Genomic DNA, 16,161 nt, shown 5'->3' with positions numbered 1-16,161 from the left:
GGCGACTTGAGTGAAACATATAAGATCCTGAGGGGTCTTGACAGGGTGGATGTGGAGAGGATGTTTCCTCTTGTGGGAAAATCTAGAACTAGGGATCACTGTTTAAAATAAGGAGTGCCCTTTTAAAACAGAGATGAGGCAACATTTTTTCACTCAGAGGGTTGAGAGTCTTTGGAACTCTCTTCCTGAAAAGGTGGTGGAAGCAGAGTCTTTGAATATTTTTAAGATGGAGGTGGATAGATGCTTGGTAAGCGAGGGGGTGATAGGTTATCGGGGGGAGGTGGGATACCGATTTCAGATTACCATCCATTCAGCCATGACCTTATTAAATGGCGCAGCAGGCTCGAGGGGCTGAATGGCCTACTCCTGATCTTTGTTCATATGTTCATAACATACGTGCAGCTGGAGAATCTGGTTAAGGTCTGGAATGCACTGCCCGAGAGTGTGGTGGAGGCAGTTTCAATTGAGGCATTCATAGGTTATATAAGCTAGTAGATCAAGCCATACGAATTCGCAAAGGTCCTGGGATCAGCTCCCCATCTGCTTTGAGCTCGTCAATTCTGCCTGGAGATGCTCCAGCTGACCTCAGCACCCTGAGCTCTGCTGCTGGTTGGTTGAGGGAAGGCTTGGGCTGAATTGAGGGATCTTGTGCACAAACTGGCTGCAGCAATTCCTACATTACAAAAATGACTACACTTCAAAACTCCTTCATTGGCTGTACATCTCTATGGATCATCCTGAGGTCATGAAAGGCTAATTTCTCCTACTTTGGCCCAGTGTCAATATTTGCCTGATTATGCTCCTGTGAAGCTCCTTGGGACATTTTTCTACATTCCAGGTGCTATATAAATGCAAGTTGCTGTTATTAGTTGCTTTCTACCATCATGGCTTCCCCTGGCAATTCGCTGCAAATACACATCTAGTTGCTTTTGGAAAGTTGCTACTGAATCTGCTTCCACCGCCCTTTCAGGCAGCACAATCCAGATCAGAATAATAACTCGCTGTGTAAAAAAAATTCTCCTCATCTCCCCTCTGGTTCTTTTAGCCAATTACCTTAAAGCTGTGTCCTTCTGATTATCGACCCTCCTGTAGTGGAAACAGTTCCAAAGAACATTACAGAAGAAGTCCATTAAGCCTATTGTGTCTGTGCTAGCCCTTTGAAAGAATTTTCCAATTAGCCCCACTTCCCTGCCTTTTCCCAATAGCCCTGTAAAATCTTTCTCTTCAAGTATTTATCTAATTTCCTTCTGGAAGTTACTACTTGAACCTACTTCCACCGCCCTTTTAGGCAGTGCATTCCAGATCACAGCAACTTGCTGAGAAAAATCATTTGGCCTCATTTCCTTTTGCCAATTATTTTAAATCTGCCAATTATTTTAAACCCTCCTGTTAACCAGGATCCAAGCCACTTGGTGAAGCCAAAAGCAAAACGCAGAGATTTTCTTTATTGAGAGAGTTTATAGACCTGTTCAGTCTTACAGCTCTCCTCCCACCCAAACCAGTGTCCCAGCTATCCCCTATTTATACTTGTTCAAAGTACTTGATTAAATAATGCTCTTCACCTATGTATCCTAACAATATAATTAACATACCATTAAAATCTCCTGCCAGTGGAAACAGCTTCTCCTTATTTACTCTATCAAGACCCCTCATGGTTTTGAACACCTCTATCAAATCGCTCCTTAACATTCTCTGCTCTGAGGAGAGCAATCCCTGCTTCTGCAGTCTCCACAAAACTGAAGTCCCTCATCCTGGTAACATTCTCCTCAGCATGCTCTCCGAGGCTTCCTCAATACCACGTTGCCTTTTGCCTCATCCACCACAGGATCAGCAACCGAGGATAATGGAGGAATCAACTACATCAAAGGCAGCAGTGAACCTGAAGGGGAACAGTGTCAGACATGTTGCAGAACATGGTATCTACGACCAGGGCTATCCCAGTACTGTGAGCAGGATGCAAACAGACTGGTGGGATTTGAACAGGGAGTGTTGGTGAGGTGGGTGAGTGAACAGGGCCAGGGAATAGTGCGTCTAAAAGCCTTAAAAAAGGGGAAGGTTGGAGCTGAGGCAGTAATCGGAGAGACTGAAAGGGGAACGAAACCGAGAGAGTTTAGAGGTACCCAGGGGAACAATAGGTTTGCTTCCAAACCCTGGGTCAAGACTCCAACAACAGCATAAAAGCAAAATACTGCGGGTGCTGGAAACCTGAAACAAAAACAAAAATAGCTGGAAAAACTCAGCAGGTCTGACAGCATCTGTGGAAAGGAAGACAGTTAACGTTTCGAGTCCGTATGACTTCTTCAGAACGGTTCTGATGAAGGGTCATACGGACTCGAAACGTTAACTGTGTTCCGCTCCGCAGACGCTGTCAGACCTGCTGAGTTTTTCCAGCTATTTTTGTTTTTGCTCCAACAATAGCATTTGTTTTTATAATTCCCTTGGTGGTTCTAACGTGTGTTTTCACAACGAGCAAGAACAAGGTGGGAAAACAGAAGGGCCACAAAAATTGGCTCATGAAGTGGGAGCACTTTAGTATGAAAATGAGATTCACTTCAGGTGTATCCGTTGGTGCTCGCCCTTGGGTAAACTGCTGGAAGTGTGGAGGAAGTGTTCCACAGTTCCAAGCAAATTCCGAGCCAGGATCTTTGACTTCAGGTTGAACAAGCTGACCGGAGTGTGGAAAATCACAAGTGCACACACACACACTGGGAATGAGAGGAGAGTCTGCTCACATGGATCTGGAATCCATAGTTCCGTTGAACCTGGTACTCGGTTACATCGTTACAGCTTCTTAAGTCGATCTCTCCATCCAGTTCGTCAGTCTGATAGGACAAGAGAAAAAAGTTGAGTAAATGTTCAACTCCACAGTCTGGTAGAACACAGTTGGGAACCAATACCTTTCGACAATAACCATTTGGCTACAAGTCCAACACAAGAGGAACACATACATTTCTCCTTTGCTCTACAAGATGCACGTTCAAAATCCCAGCCAAAACTGGGGGGAGCAGAATATAGGTCATTAAAGGTATAGCACAGAAACAGGCCATTCGGCCCCACTAGTCTGTGCCAGTATCCATGCTTCACATGAGCTTCCTCTGACCCCATAAAACCCTATCAGTATATCCTTCTATTCCTGTCTTCCTGTATGTTTATTCAGCTTCCCCTTAAGTGCATCTGCGCTATTCATGTAGCTGCACCTCAAGTTCCACAGTCTAACCACACTGTGATTTGACATTATCATTGTAACCCCTCCTACCACACTGGACACAAATTTAACCTTGAACCCCTCCCACAAAATGCTTTCACCTTATCCTCCATGTGGTCAATACAGTATATTTTCTATAGCCTCGTACCCTCTCGGCAGTGGTAAATGTCAGTACTAAAGTTATTCATTCGTTTATGGTGTCCTCTGGAAATTGGTCAAAACCTTTGCAGCAAGTAGAGCAAGGTGCTTGCACTACTGCAGTAACATTCACTTTTAAATGCATGTTGTAGTCTGGAGCTATGGATAGTGATGGCAGAGGCTCCACTGTTCATTCCATCACATGACTGATCAGGAATCTCTCCCTGTCTTACCGCCTGCCTTTGGCGTGTGTTGGAAGGATTTGCAGGTTGATACTCAACCTGTTTGGCCACATTTTGAACATATCTTCCTTGGCCATCAAGTCCTCGAGTGGGACTCTAACTCACTGTGCCACAAGACTTCCCAGGCGGCAGAGAGATTTCTATTCCATCCATCTGGATTTGAGCCTGTGTCCACAGAGAGAAAGGACAATAGGGGCTATTTTTCCTGGCTACTTCAGGTGCTAAAGGTCTTTGTGGTGTCCAAGATGGTGTCTTGAGCTGAAACACCAGTTTAATGCTGGATGCCATCTTGGTGAAGAAGTTGAAGCCAGCTCTAGAGGCAGCCACTCAAAAGGTCTTAAGCAGCTGATTAACACTTAAATTAATCTTTTCAAAAACTCTTTAATGAAATGCAGTGTCACTGGCCAAGGCCAGCATTGGTTGCCCATCCCCAAACGAACTGAGTGGTTTGCTAGACCTTTTCAGAGTCAACCACATTACTGTGGGCCTGGAGTCACATGTTACTGTGGACCATACTGGGTAAGGATGGCAGGTTTCTTTCCTTAAAGGGGATTAGAGAACCAGATGGGTTTTTTTTACAATTGATGGCAGTGTTATAATCACCATTACTGAGACTAGCTTTCAATTCTATTTTTTCTTTATGATTAATCAAATTTAAATTCCACCAGCTGCCATGGTGGGATCTGAACCCATGACACCCCTCCAGAACATTAGACTGGGCCCCTAGATTGCTGATCCAGTGACATTATCACTAGGCCACCATCTCCCCCAAAGATACTTGCATCTGTTAAAGAGGCTGCACAGTATTTTGGCAGCTAATGCCTATTCCAACACCCTCTCCTAACAGTGTCCAGTTAAGCCAGGGAAAAATAGTCACTGTATAAGGTTTTGAGACTAATCTAAAGGTATATCACTTGCTTCTAAACATGTTGGTATCTGGCTTGATACCTCCAGTTAAATCATGGTAATCAATTGTGGTCATTAGGACCAAAACTGTATTCTAATACCAGACTTTCAAACAGGAGTGTCTTTTCAAACACATCATGGGACACTTTAACAAGACTTCACCTGCACTATCAACCTTTATGCTAGAATTTTTCTGAAAGCTTCATCAGGGCTCTTTCTATTGGACACCTTACAGAAGTCACCAGAAGAAAGGGAGGGCTTGGTGACTGGGATCAAACTAGGGGGTCCCCTTGGTCTGCCAGGGGAATGGGAGGAAGGTGTGAGGTCAGATTGAGCAGCACCAGCCACCACAGGAGTGCACGGAGGTCAGTGTGGCATCCTTGCTGGCTATGGGTATGGGACGTGGAGGGCGAGGTGGCATCCTTGACTACGGGACATTCTTCCTCCTCTGGAGCCCCTCCACCAAGATCTCCAGTGCCAAGTCCAAGATTCTGTGCACCCTCTCAGAAGGGGCCCTTCAGCCATTCTGAAACCAGCCAGTGTCAGCCAGTGCACTCCACCCCTTCCATACAACACCAAGAAAAATGTGCCTAATCAGCACTTCAGTGCTAAACATGCAGGTATCTGGTTTCGTACTTATGGTAACCAATTATGGCGATTCGGATCAAAACTGTGTGAAGTCAGATTTTCAAACTGGGACGTCTTATTCACACAGCACCCATTTAGTGCCTGTTTTTAACCATGTTACCACAATAATCTGCAATGTACTTCACATACTACACCGCCAAGCCATTGTCAATTCCTACCCAATGTATCCTTCCTTATGAACTCTAACCTCTTTTTGGCAACTGTGAATTGTTAATAGGTTCTGGGGGTGCAGTTCATGGCTAGTCAAAGCCCTTACCTCCTCTGCTGTGGAGTCTCTGTAATATCTCAGGCTGGAGTCCGTCAGAACAAACCAGTGTTTCTTCCACTGAAAGAGGACAATAATCATATCATTTCACATTTGAGAGGAGGGTGGATCAATGAGAAACATGTGCCTCCACAATAGCCCCTTGAGTTTATCTGGTCAATAGCAGAGTCGCACACGTACACACTGCACCTGGAAGGCTCCAGCGTCAAACCCTCAGGCTGTAGCATCAAGGCCTTGGAACGATAACTGGCCTCAACATTCCTAGTTTAAAGGAAGGGAAAAATTCTTCCAGGAATCTTGCTATCCAACGATCCGCACTGGAATTGTGCAGGTGTAGACTGGATGGGATTTGTCTGTGATGATTTTTACAATCAAATAGAAGATTGGCATTGAGTACTTTAGTCTGAGGTTCATGAGTGGAGATAGCTGATGGAGCAAAAAGGACCTTGGCAAGAACCATAGGAACAGGAACAGGCCATTCAGCCCATCGAGCCTGCTCCACCATTCAGACAGATTATGGCTGATCATCTGCCCTTACTCCACCTTCCAACACCATCTCCATGTCCCTTGATGTCATTAGTCTCCAGAAATCTATTGATTTCTGTCTTGAACATGCTCAGTGATTGAGTTTCCACAACCCTCTGGGGTAGAGAATTCCAAAGATCCACTATCCTCTGAGTGAAGAAATTCCCCCTTATCTCAGTCTTAAATGGCCTGCTCCATATCCTGAGATTATGTCCCCTGGTTTTAGGCTCACCAGCCAGGGGGAAACATTCTATCCACAGCTACCCTGTCACATCCTGTAAGAATTTTGTTAAATTTCAATGAGATCATCTCTCATCCTTTGAAATTCTAGAGAATACAGGCCCTGTTTCCTCAATCTTTCCTCATAAGGCAATCCCAGAGATTAGTTTGGTGAGCCTCCGTTACACTCCCTCTACAGAAAGTATATCCTTCAAGACTTAGTGGTGGCAGCAGGAACTCTGATTGTGGTTTTTTTTTACACAGTTAAACTCGCTTACACTCTTGGACAAGACTCCAGAATGCTCCATCTCAGCAAGGAGTGAATCATCGTGTCACACAGTGAAGGAGGCCATCATGCCTGTGCTGGTTCTTTGAAAGATCTACCTAGATGTAACCAGTACCCCTCCCTTTCCCCAATACCCTACAAAATGTTTCCCTCAAGTGCTTATCCAATTTGTTTTTGAAAATATTCTTATTGAATCTCCTTCCACCATTCTTCAAGCAGCGCATTACAGGTCGAAACAACTCGCTGTGCAAAAAAATGTTTCCTCATATCACCTCTGGCTCTTTTGCCAATTTCCTTAAATCTGTGCCCTCTGGTTACTGGCACGCTTACCACTGGAAACAGTTCTCCTTATTTACTCTATCAAAACCATTCATAATTGTGAATATCTCTATTAAATCTTCCCTTAATCTTCTCAGCTCTAAGCAGAGCTACCCCAGCTTCTCCAGACTCTCCAGACAACTGAGGACCCTTGGCCCTGGCATCATCCTGGTAGATCTCTTCTATACCCTCTCCAGGGTTTTGACATCCTTCCTAAAGTGTGATGCCCAGAATTGGACCAAATTGAAGCCTAACTAGTGACTTATAAAGGCTTAGCATAACTTCCTTTCAACCTGCAAGTTCCCTTCCAAGTCACTCACCATCCTGACTTGGAACTATAGCAACATTCCTTCACTATCACTGGGCCAAAATCCTAATTCCTAACAGCACTGTGGGTGTACCTGCACCAGCTGGACTGCAGCAGATCAAGGCTGCGGCTCACCACTGACTCCTCACAGACAATTAGGGATGGGCATAAATTTGCCTTGCCATGTGACACTCACATCCGATGAAATTATATATAAAAAGGAATGGGTATGCTTTTTAAACGGCTTTCCCAACTTATCCTGTCACCTTCAAAAATGTGTGGGCAACAACTGAGTCAAATCCAGAACAATATTTGGGAGAGATCCAGGTCAAAGTCCATTTCCAAAGTAAATCGAGTCAGTGTGAAAATCTGAACAAACTCCTCAGCAATACCAACATTTGTATCAAAGCTAAGTTGATGGTTACTATTTGAGCTACATTAACAACTGAGACAAAATCACGTTAGGATAATCAAAAAAGATTGACATTACGGCAGATGTTTGGTTCAGCTAAGTGACAAAGGGATCTCCTTTCTCATGTCCTCTGCAGATCCAACCCACAGCCCTGTGATCTCCACCACAGCTAGTGCAAGGAGGCAGGTCCCCAGTCCAACCCCAGCCAGAACAGGGATCAACTCTGCGCTATTGGCACCAATCTGATCCACACTGGCCGACTGTCCCCCGCACCCCCCCACCCCTCAAGGAATCCGACTTGCTGCAGCAACCTGCGCTTTTACATGTCAGTTGTAGTTGGAGCTATGGAGAGTGATGGGAGAGGCTCCAATTTTCTTCCCAAAACATGGCTGACCGGGAATCTCTCCCACCCTTACCGCCTGTCATTGGCGTGTGTTGGAAGGATTTGTAAGTTGATAATCAACCGGTTTGGCCAGGTTATGAACGCACCTTCCTTGGCCATCGAGTCCTGGGGTGGGATTCAAACCCAGAGCTTCTGGCTCGGAGGCCGGGATGCTACCCACTGCACCACAAGACCTCCTCCAACAAGGACAAATGTTCTTCCGTGGAAAATTCCAGCAAATGATTTTTCCGCCCATAAGTACAAGTTAGCGGACAGATACCCACCTCACCACGGTCATCAAGTATGGACATCCAGCCCTTCTTGAAATTCAGGAGATCTGGCTGAAGGTGGAAAAACAAAGAAAAGAATAATCTTCACTTCACTCAATTAAATGTAAACATCCCAGTTATTTTACCAAATAATCCCACAGGCTCTTCAACATTGTAAGATTTGTTTCTGTAATGCTCTATCAGAAGACTAGCTTTAATAGTTTATCACTCATTGAATCTTACAGCACAGAAGGAGGCCATTCGGCCCTTTGTATCTACATCAGCTCTTTGAGGGATACAATTTGTCTCACTCCCCCCGATCTTACCTCATGGTGCTGCTCTTTTTTAGGTTATTTATCCTATTCCCTTTTGAGAGTTCCTATTGAATCTGCTTCCACTGTCCATTCAGGGAGCACATTCCAGATCACAACTCATTACGTTAAAATTAATTCTCCTCACCTCCCCCTGTGTTCCCTGGTTACCAACCCTCTTGACACTGGAGGCAATTTCTCCTTAGTTTCACTATCAGAACCCCATGTAATTTAAGACTTCCCCTTGAGATTAGGTTGTGCTCTTGACAGATCAATTACTAAAGTGGAATTCCAAAAGAAGCAAAGAGTAGGCAGGTGGCAAAATGTGGGAAGGAACCTGGATCTGGACCAGGTAAGAACTGCCATCGCTTCTGGTTGGGAGGGAGCAGGTGAATCTCTGCCTCCCCTCATCCTGGGATGGGGGTGGGGGGGTCTGATCCCAGGCTACCTTGGGAACATCACATGATTTTCCCCTCGTTCAGCCTCAACATTGACTGAAAGTTGCTGTGAGCTCCAGTGAGGCCCTCAGAGTTAAATGTTGATCATGCCAGGCCTGAGGTACTTGATCGAAGAGCAGGCCCGATTAATTCCTTTTATTTCCCACCCGGAAGGGCCTGGACATTTTACTCGCCGCCTGGCTGACCCCTGGGATTTGGGACGGTGCATTCAGGACAAAGGATTCTAAGGCCTATGTCAGTTTCCCAGGCAATGTGTTCGAACTATCATCTCACTGTTCAGACAATCCTCAGATGCTTCTGGCAGGTGAAGGTCAAGGCTTTTGGAACCTACCAAGTGTTACACCCGTTGTACACAGACTGTATGTGATTTCTTTCCTAGGCTTTCAGCAAGTATGAAGATATGGATGTGATTTTTTCACCTAAAAGTCTCCACCTCAGAGATGAGCTTCTACAAGAGGTCAAAAATTTGACACAGCCAAAGTAGGAGATATTGGGTCAAAAAGTAACAGCAAACTGCAGCAGGACAAAGGCTTTCCATAACACAATCTCAAACACACAGAGTCTCTGTGTACACAATTCTATAACATCAGTCACCTGTAAGACTAACTCAGTCCCACCACTGGCTAGGCGCTTGCCCATACTTTTGTTGGCTCCTGTTATGATCCCCAGAGAGACCAGTTACTTTAAAAAATAAGAATTTGAATTTCCACTTGATAGCTGAAGAAATAACATCTCAAGATTTCATGTTTAAGACATTTACTGTAACAAAGAGACCAAAAGCACTATTAACTAAACACTACTGTTTAGGCAACTTATATTTTAAACTACAAAATAGGACAATCCACTTTTATTTCTAAAACAATCAATCAAAAAACGCACTTCGCAGGTATACTTAACACTGAAATTTAAATAGTCATTCAATTTTCCGAGACCCAGTCCAAAGTGATTCTTAGCTCCCAAGGGTTTACTTCTGTCCCTTTCCTTTCACAGCCTGGTAACTTTTAACCCCAGAACTGTCTTTCATGGCGAAGGTTTCTCCTGGCGATTCTCCCTCTAGCACAAGTTGGGTAAATCTTCCAGCCTTGTTTCAAATCCTCATTTTTTTGGTCTTTCAAACTGAGTGCAAGTTCTCACCCGCATTCCTGCGCAGTGAACCATAGAGACTTTCAGTCTCTAACAGCTCCTTCTCTCCTGGATCCTGCAACACTGCCATTGTCTTAGAGTTTTAGAGCATCTTGGAAACCCTTATCCCTCAACGTCCATTTCTATGGCAATTTGAATCACATGGGCCTTGTTTCCAGAGAGAAATCCATGAGACTCTCTTTTATCTTGTGAGTAAATGGACAGGTTAAAGCATAACTATTTATAACCTGACATTCTCAACACCTTCCTGGGGCTTTGGAGTCTAGGGGCCAGATTTTCGACACAATGGAGAGACTCTTCATCATGGTGAAAATCCCGGAAATGGCCTAAAATTCTAAGTCAAACCTGGCATTTCCCAAATCACAGAGGCAGGACTGGGGACAGGCTGGGGTTCGCACATGCACTATTCACGGGAGCAGCTGACCAGTTAAATCACCAACTACCTCCACGGAAGCAGGATTCTGGAAGAACAGGAGGGTAGAATCCGGAGTGTGCAGATTAGAGGTAAGAGGAGGTAAGAGGAGGTCTGAACTCGGTGGATGCGTATGGACAGCCAGGGTACCCCTTTGCAGAGATAAGGTACCCCTTTGGATCACATCCCAGGATGCCTTTAGGAGAGGTAAGGCACCTTCTGGGATTGTTAAAATTGAACATGACTATGCACTTTTTACGCATAAGCTCATTGGAACTGTCAAGCTGTCAGAGTTATCCAGCTGTCAAGGAACTGTTCAGCTGTCAGAGATGTCCAGCTGTCAAGGAACTGTCCAGCTGTCAAAGATGTCCAGCTGTCAAGGAACTGTCCAGCTGTCAAGGAAATATTGAGCTGCTGTCCCGGTGTCAAACCTGTCAAAACTATCCAGGAAGTGCCAAAACTGTCAATGAACTGTCCAAAGATACTTGGTGAGTTGGCATGAAGGGGGTAAGGGCAAATGGTGGTGGGTTGGGGGCATGGGTTGGCTTGGATGGGCCAGAGGGAGTGTGGGGGGGTGAGGGCTGGAGGAATGTTTTTTGTTTCCATAAACACAGTCCCGGGCCACAGAGACAGGCCTTGCACACAGCCTGCCTCCACACCCAGAAGCGTGTACATTCATTCCGGAGTCACCCGCCCCGACTCCTGTTTTAGCCCCCACCCACACCGAAAATCCGAGCTGCTGGATGACATTTATAGAGGTCGGGCTCGCCGAGCAGGGAATGAAAATCTGGGCCTAGCATTCTAACATGTAAACACAGCTGCTGCTGCCATTGTGTCCAAGAATGAACACCTTCCATCTTCCTTCTAGCACACCTGGGTCTCCCTTTAATCTTGAACAGCCATCTCACCCAGGCCTGTTGTGACCTGTTCTGGGATCTGCCTGACTTGACCCCCTTCATTTTACCCTAAATTAAAGAGACAGTTGTGAAGCATAACATACTTACAAACTGCATAGCTGTAACACTCCAAATCTGACTTTTCCCAACGATCCCTTCCCTGGATTTCCAAGATCCATTCTCGTGGCTCAGGGGATAGCACTCTCGCCTCTGAGTCAGAAGGTTGTGGGTTCAAGTCCAACCAGAGCCCAGAATCTTGGTTGCCCCCCCCTCCCCTCTCAGTGCAGTGCCGAGTCAGTGCTGCAGTGTCAGAGGTGCTTTCTTTAATTGCTACATAACTCACACCACCTCCCCATCCGCCACCTCCTGAGATAAGAGGCCCACTTGTCTCTGCAAGGCTGGAACACTCCCTCCCTGGGAGGAATCCTGCCCTGTGGTCTGGGGCAAAGGTTACTGACCCCCCATACATCCTCTTTGACAGGTCGGCCTGTGAGTGACTGCAGCATTGCCAAACTAGTGCCCAGCCACCTCCACTGCAAAGACAGCCCACAGCCAGGTCATGCAGTGATAAAAGCCAACTGCCAGTCTCTAAGCCAGGCAATGGGAGGGGTGCCATATGAACCCCAATTTCCACGTGAGCACTGGGGTATGTCCAGCTCTAATGCACCACTACCATATTAAACATGTACTGGACTAGAGAGATTGTCGCCAATGTTTGGCAGCTGTCCACAGGCAGGGGGAGGGTCCAGATGGTCTTTTGTTTTTTGCATGCTTGGCCTACCAAGTACTCGGGCCACGAATGTAGTAGCAATGAGATCATTCGGCATTTATGTCCAGTTTACTTTTCTGCATTCTCCAAGGAATCAATCCGATAGGCTGTGTGTTTAGAAGAGGGTTAGTGAGCTGAGAGCGGGCCCTGGCTCAGTGGGTAGCATTCTTGCCTCTGAGTCAGAAGGCCATGAGTTCAAGTCCACACCCCCCTGGGCTGGCCACAAAACCTCCCAGTGTTGCACTCTCTGAGGTACCATCCTTTAGGTGGCGTGTTAAACCAAAGCTCTGTGGATGGAAAAGGTCGGAAGATGATATTTTGAAAAAGAGCAGGCCCAGCGTCCTGGCCAATGTTGATTGCTCAATCAACATCACAGATTATTTAGTCATTATCACATTGCTGTTTGTGGGAGCTTGCTTTGTGCAAATTGGCTGCTGTGTTCCCTGAATTACAACATTAACCGAACTTCAAACGTGTGGAGCGCCTCGGGAGGTCCTGAGGTGGTGAGGGGCGCTGCTGAAATGTCAGCCTTTCTTGTCACCTCAGGTCTCTGGGCCTAAGGAGAGGGTCTTCAGCCTGGATTGTTGCTTCTAACCACTATCCTATAGTGAGAGGGAATCAAAATTTGAGCACAGGAGGAGGTCATTCGGTCCATTGTGCCAGCCAGAAATGAGCTGTCCAGCCTACCCCCAGCATCCAGCTCTTGGTCCGCAGCCCTGTAGGCTACAGCATTCCCAGTGCATATCCAAGTAGTTTTTTTTTTTAAGCAACGAGGGTTTCTGCCTCTATCAGCCTTTTTTAATTCATTCGTGGGGTGTGATATCACTGGCAAGGCCAGTATTTGTTGCCCATCCTTTCGGAGCAGTTAAGAGTCAATCACATTGGAGCTCTGGAGTTACAGGTAGGTCAGACCAGGTAAAGACGGCAGATTTCCTTCCCTAAAGGGCATTAGCGAGCCAGATGGGTTTTTACAACAATCAGCGATAGTTTCATGGTCACCATTACTGAGACCAGCTTTATACTTCAGATTTATTTTAATTAGCCGAATTTATGAATGGAATTTAATTGCACCACTGCCTTGGTGGGATTTAAACATGCAACCCCAGAGCATTAGCCTGGGCCTCTGGATTACTAGCCCAGTGGTATTAGCACGACACCACCTTACCCTCTAGGCAGTGAGCTCTGGACCCCCATCACTCTCTTGGTGGCAAAATCTGCCCTCAGTCCCTCCATGACTGATGCAGGAAATGAAATGGGTTATAATTATATAAAGCACTTCATCATGTTCCAAAATATTTACACTGCCAACTGATGACATTTGAAGTGTGGTGAATATTGTTATGCAGGTAACTAGAAAGGCCAAATTGCAAACAAAAAGATCCCATGAACAGCACATTAGATCAATGACCAGTTAGTCAGCTTTGGCTACCTCACTGCTCTACCTGTAGATGGGTTTACCTTTACCTGACAGAACTGGCAGATGGGGCCTCAGTTTAACAGCTTATCCAAATAAACCACACCATTGACAATGTAATACTCCCTCAACCAAGGAACCACCAGCCCAGGATTAAACTCCTGGAGAGGGGCTTAAAACCACAGCCTTCTGGCTCAGAAGCAGTTGTGCAACCAAAGGAGTGCAGATAACCTTGGAGGTTGGGCCATCCTGACTTGGAGGTATCCTCACTCTGCCTTCATCATCACTGGGTTAAAATCTGGGGTGCACCATTCCTAACAGCCATGAGGAAGCCCATCTCCATATGGATTGCAGCAGTTCAAGAAGGCCCAGCACCCTTATCTCAAGGGCAACTAGGGATAGGCAATAAAATGCTGGCCTTGCAGTGATTCCTAAATCTCAAGAATAATAATTCTAAAACAAATTATTCTCCCTTGATCTTGATTCTCCCATAGGAGGAAATAGTATTTACTAAATGAAAACCCTCCATTTCAAACACAGCATTTTGATCATCCCTTCACCTACTAAACTCAAGGGAGCACAAACAAGGTTTATCAAACCTGTCCTTATAATGTAATCCTTTAAACCTCGATATTGTTCTGATCAATCTGTTCTTAAACCCCTCCAGAAACAATATATTCCCCCTGAGGGCAATGCCCAGAACTGAACACTCCATGTAGGGTTTGATCGAGACATTACACAACTGAAGCATAACATTCTCCCCTTATACATTCTCACCCTTCTGATGTAAAGACCAACATTCCATTAGCCTTTCTGATTATTTTTTGTACCTGTACCTAGAGGGAGCATCATGAAGGTTCACTAGAATGGTTCCTGCAATGAGGAGATTGTCCTATGAAGAGAGATTGAGTAGACCAGGCCTATATTCCCTGAAGTTTAGAAGAATGAGAGTTGGTCTCAGAGAAAGATATAAAATTCTGAAGGGGCTTGACAGATGTTGAGAAAATGCTTCCCCTGGTCTGGGAGTCTAGAGCACAGGATCACAGTCTCAGGGTAAGGGGTCAGCCATTTTGGACTGAGGTGGGGAGATATTTCTTCCCTCAAAGTTACGTGAATCTTTGGAGTTCTCGACCCCAAAGAGCTATGAATACTCAGTTGTTGAATATATTCAAGACAGACACAGATAGATTTGTTTGGTGCTAAGGGAATTAAGGGAATGGGGAGAGTACAGGGGGCTGGAGTTGAGTAAAAAGATCAGCCATCATCTTATTGAATGAGGAAGCAGGTTTGCAGAGATAACTGGCCCACTCCAGTTCCTGTCTTCTATATTCTTAACAAAAACAGAATTACCTGGAAAAACTCAGCAGGTCTGGCAGCATCGGCGGAGAAGAAAAGAGTTGACGTTTCGAGTCCTCATGACCCTTCGACAAATTGAAGTTGCAGAGAATGCAGGTAACCTGCAAATGAGCTCAGTCTAAGAAATTATTGTCAGATGAATGATAATTATGTCTAGATGTGTGCAGCGATAGAAATAGAGATGCTTGTTTAGATAGGCAGAGGAAATTAATAGAGATAGCGAGGTTGTTGGAAAGTAAGAAATTTGTACATGGAGAGAGCAGCAAGTAGGGAATTTCGTGAAAATGGGAGATTTTACAAATCTGGGGATTGAGAAATATCTGCAAATAGAGAAAATGCTAGAATTTCATCAATTGCTAGGTTATATTCTTAAGTTCATTTGTGATTGGTGTATAGGAATGCCCAAATCTTTGTTTCTTCACAATTCTTAATCCCTTTTCATTTGGAAACCATTCTAACTTGTCTTTTTGTGACCTCACATTTCCCCACATTGAACTCCATCTGCCAATTTTCTGACTCACTTTAGCCATCTACATTCCTTTGCAACTTGCTGCTCTCGTCAGCACAATCCACTGTGTCTGGTAGATTAGTGTCTCCTGCAAATATAGACATTGAACTCAATATTCCTTCATCCAAGGTCATGAGTGAAGAGCTTATACAGATCCCTGGGAAACATTATCACATCCTGTCAATCAGGGTTCATTCCCTTCATTCCAACGTTCTGCCTCATACCTCCAAACCAATTGTCCATTTACCAGAAACTGAACTGAACCAGCCATATAAATACTGTGGCTACAAGAACAGGTCAGAGGCTGGGAATCCTGTGGCAGGTAACTCATCTCCTGACTCCCCTAAGCCTGTCCACCAACTACAAGGCACGAGTCAGGAGTGTGATGGGATACTCTCCACTTACCTGGATGAGTACAGCTCTAACAACACTCAAGAGGTTCAACACCATCCAGGACAAAGCAGGCCACTCGAATGGCACCTCATTCATCACCTTCAACATCCACTCCCTCCACCACCAACGCGCAGTGTCAGCAGTGTGTACCATCTAAAAAATGCATTGCTTTGACAGCACCTTCCAACCCACAACCTCTACCACCTAGAAGGACAAGGGCAGCAGATGCATAGAAACACCACCACCTGGAAGTTCCCCTCCAGGCCACATACCATCCTGACTTGGAATTATATCACCATTCCTTCACTGTCGCTGGGTCAAAAACCTGGAACTCCCTCCCAAACAGCACTGTGGGTGTACCTATAACACATGGGCTGCA

General features: G+C 45.4%; 1 protein-coding gene across 4 annotated transcripts in view; it reads right to left on the bottom strand.

Annotated features, from left to right (window-relative positions):
* The window catches only part of triobpb (TRIO and F-actin binding protein b), a 466,860-nt gene that overhangs the window by 235,967 nt on the left and 214,732 nt on the right, over positions 1 to 16,161 (bottom strand). For all 4 annotated transcript variants that reach the window (XM_041178043.1, XM_041178040.1, XM_041178042.1 and 1 more), the window contains exons 2-4: positions 8,138 to 8,194; positions 5,396 to 5,464; positions 2,733 to 2,822 (exon numbers count right to left, since the gene is read on the bottom strand). In XM_041178043.1, coding sequence (XP_041033977.1) covers positions 2,733 to 2,822; positions 5,396 to 5,464; positions 8,138 to 8,164 — 186 coding nt within the window. In that variant the 5' untranslated portion in view covers positions 8,165 to 8,194. The remainder of the gene's footprint in view (positions 1 to 2,732; positions 2,823 to 5,395; positions 5,465 to 8,137; positions 8,195 to 16,161) is intronic.

Source organism: Carcharodon carcharias, chromosome 31, assembly GCF_017639515.1.
Source record: "Carcharodon carcharias isolate sCarCar2 chromosome 31, sCarCar2.pri, whole genome shotgun sequence".
NCBI classification, from domain to species: Eukaryota; Metazoa; Chordata; class Chondrichthyes; order Lamniformes; family Lamnidae; genus Carcharodon; species Carcharodon carcharias.
This window is presented reverse-complemented; position numbering and strand designations above follow the sequence as displayed.